The sequence below is a fragment of the Crocuta crocuta genome, unplaced genomic scaffold (assembly GCF_008692635.1).
Source record: "Crocuta crocuta isolate KB4526 unplaced genomic scaffold, BGI_CrCroc_1.0 scaffold440, whole genome shotgun sequence".
Lineage (NCBI taxonomy): Eukaryota > Metazoa > Chordata > Mammalia > Carnivora > Hyaenidae > Crocuta > Crocuta crocuta.
Genome location: NW_027527457.1, coordinates 151,424 through 153,371, shown reverse-complemented (window position 1 = coordinate 153,371; position 1,948 = coordinate 151,424). Strand labels below are relative to the sequence as shown.

The 1,948-nt window shown below is 60.0% G+C and overlaps 1 protein-coding gene across 1 annotated transcript in view; it reads left to right on the top strand.

Annotated features, from left to right (window-relative positions):
* Nucleotides 1–1,948, top strand: part of ZMYM3 (zinc finger MYM-type containing 3) — a 16,168-nt gene that overhangs the window by 2,964 nt on the left and 11,256 nt on the right. Inside the window, 4 exon segments of the mRNA XM_077763166.1 lie at nucleotides 132–175; nucleotides 513–579; nucleotides 1,018–1,366; nucleotides 1,538–1,675. Coding sequence (XP_077619292.1) covers nucleotides 132–175; nucleotides 513–579; nucleotides 1,018–1,366; nucleotides 1,538–1,675 — 598 coding nt within the window.

Genomic DNA, 1,948 nt, shown 5'->3' with positions numbered 1-1,948 from the left:
ACATTCACTCTGAGTTTTCCCTTTCAGTTTTGAGTATGTTCTTCCCCAGGAATGGAGGCGTGGAGGTTGGACCAGGGAGGGGGTGGTGAGGGCAGGCTCAAGATTTAGGCTGTTTTCTGCTTCCTTTGCAGGAGATGGCCTGACTGGGAAGGCGAGTGAGAAGCCGCCTGAGAGGGTGAGGGGGGGAGGGGATTGGAAGGAGTCTGGTTCCCCCTATAGCTCTGGGAAGGACAGACCCTTCATTTTCCCTCCCAGATGTTGTTCTGGGGAGGGCGTGTGCAAGGAGAGTTAGGAGGAGGGGGGGAGCTCTTGTGTCTCCTGCTTCTTAAGGAGAAAGTCCAGCCTCCTTTTCTCTCCTCCTCTCAGGGCTGGGCTGAGGGTCCCTACGCTCCCTTCCCCCTCCCATCTCTGTACCACCCCCCCCACACACACACACCCTGCACCAGTGCAGCAGGCCCTTTAGCCTGCCCCTGGTGTCAGCTTTCCTCCCCTCCCATGTTTCCAAGGTGCAGAAGAGAAGCGAGCGCGTTAGAAGAGTAGAGCCTCCAAAACCTGAGGTTGTGGATTCCACTGAGAGCAGTGAGTAGGACTTGAGGAAGTGTGACCGAGTGGGATGTGGCGGGCCACAGATCTCCTGGCTCCTGTAGTGCTGCGCCCTGCAGAGTGTGAAGTGCCTGTCTCTGCTGTGGGTTGGCATGGGAACCAGGGGCAGTGGGGGAAATTGAAAACAACAGTGGCGAGAATAGAGTTTCCTGTTTCAGCCATGCCATCCCTGTCCTGAATCTTCTCACTCAGAGTCCTCCTGGGCCCTCCCCAGGAGATCGCAGAGTAACTACGGGAGAGTGCCACCAGTGGCTTAGGATGCTGGTGTGATGCGGGTGGGGGCGCAGAGGCATACCCAGGGGGATGGGGCTCATCTGAGGATCCAGTATCCGCTGAGCTGCCCGTTGGTCGGAGGACGGCCAGAGAGCTTGGTCCGGTAGCCTTTGCTCACGGCCCATCTCCCCACTTCTGCAGTTCCAGTGTCAGACGAGGATTCTGATGCCATGGTAGATGACCCGAACGATGAGGACTTTGTGCCGTTCCGGCCCCGGCGCTCCCCTCGCATGTCCCTACGCTCAAGCGTGGCCCAAAGGGCCGGGCGTTCTGCAGTCGGCACCAAGATGACCTGTGCACACTGCCGGACCCCGCTGCAGAAGGGGCAGACCGCCTACCAGCGCAAGGGGCTGCCTCAACTCTTCTGCTCTTCGTCCTGTCTCACCACTTTCTCTAAGAAGCCTTCAGGCAAAAAGACCTGTACCTTCTGCAAGAAGTATGTGAAGGTCCCTGGGTGTGGGGAGGGCAGGGGTCAGGCCAGGAGTAACTGGTGAGCCGCAGACTGTGTGGGCGAGAAGCTAGCAGAGTGGAACCGGGAGGGGATCCGAGAGTACTCGGCCCTGTGGCCTTCGATTCCCCCTGGAGGGGCGGGAGCCGATGAAACAAAGCAATTGGATGCTACCGGTACTCCGTGAACATTGCAACCTGTTTCCACTTGCAGGGAGATNTCCACCTCCGTCTGTCTCTCCCTGTACGAGGCCCAGCAGCAGCGCCCTATCCCGCAGTCTGGGGATCCTGCCGACGCCACTCGCTGCAGCATATGCCAGAAGACTGGAGAGGTGAGGGAGCTCGATGGGGGCTGATTTGCAGAGCCTGGCTAGCCCTGACCTGCCCCTGCCATCCTGGGGCTGCAGGGGCCAGGCCCTGTGGAAGAGGGGCATGGGGTGGGGGGGAGGGCAGCCATCGTGAGGGAGCGTATTCAAGGATAGAGCTTCTCCAGGATGTATGCAGCCGGCCTTCCTTGCCTCCCAGGACCTCACCATCAAGTCGGCAGCCCGATGTGCAGGTTGGGGGGTCCCTGGGCCCACTGTCTGCTGTGAAGGTGTAGGGTGAGGCGGGGTGGGCCGTCCTG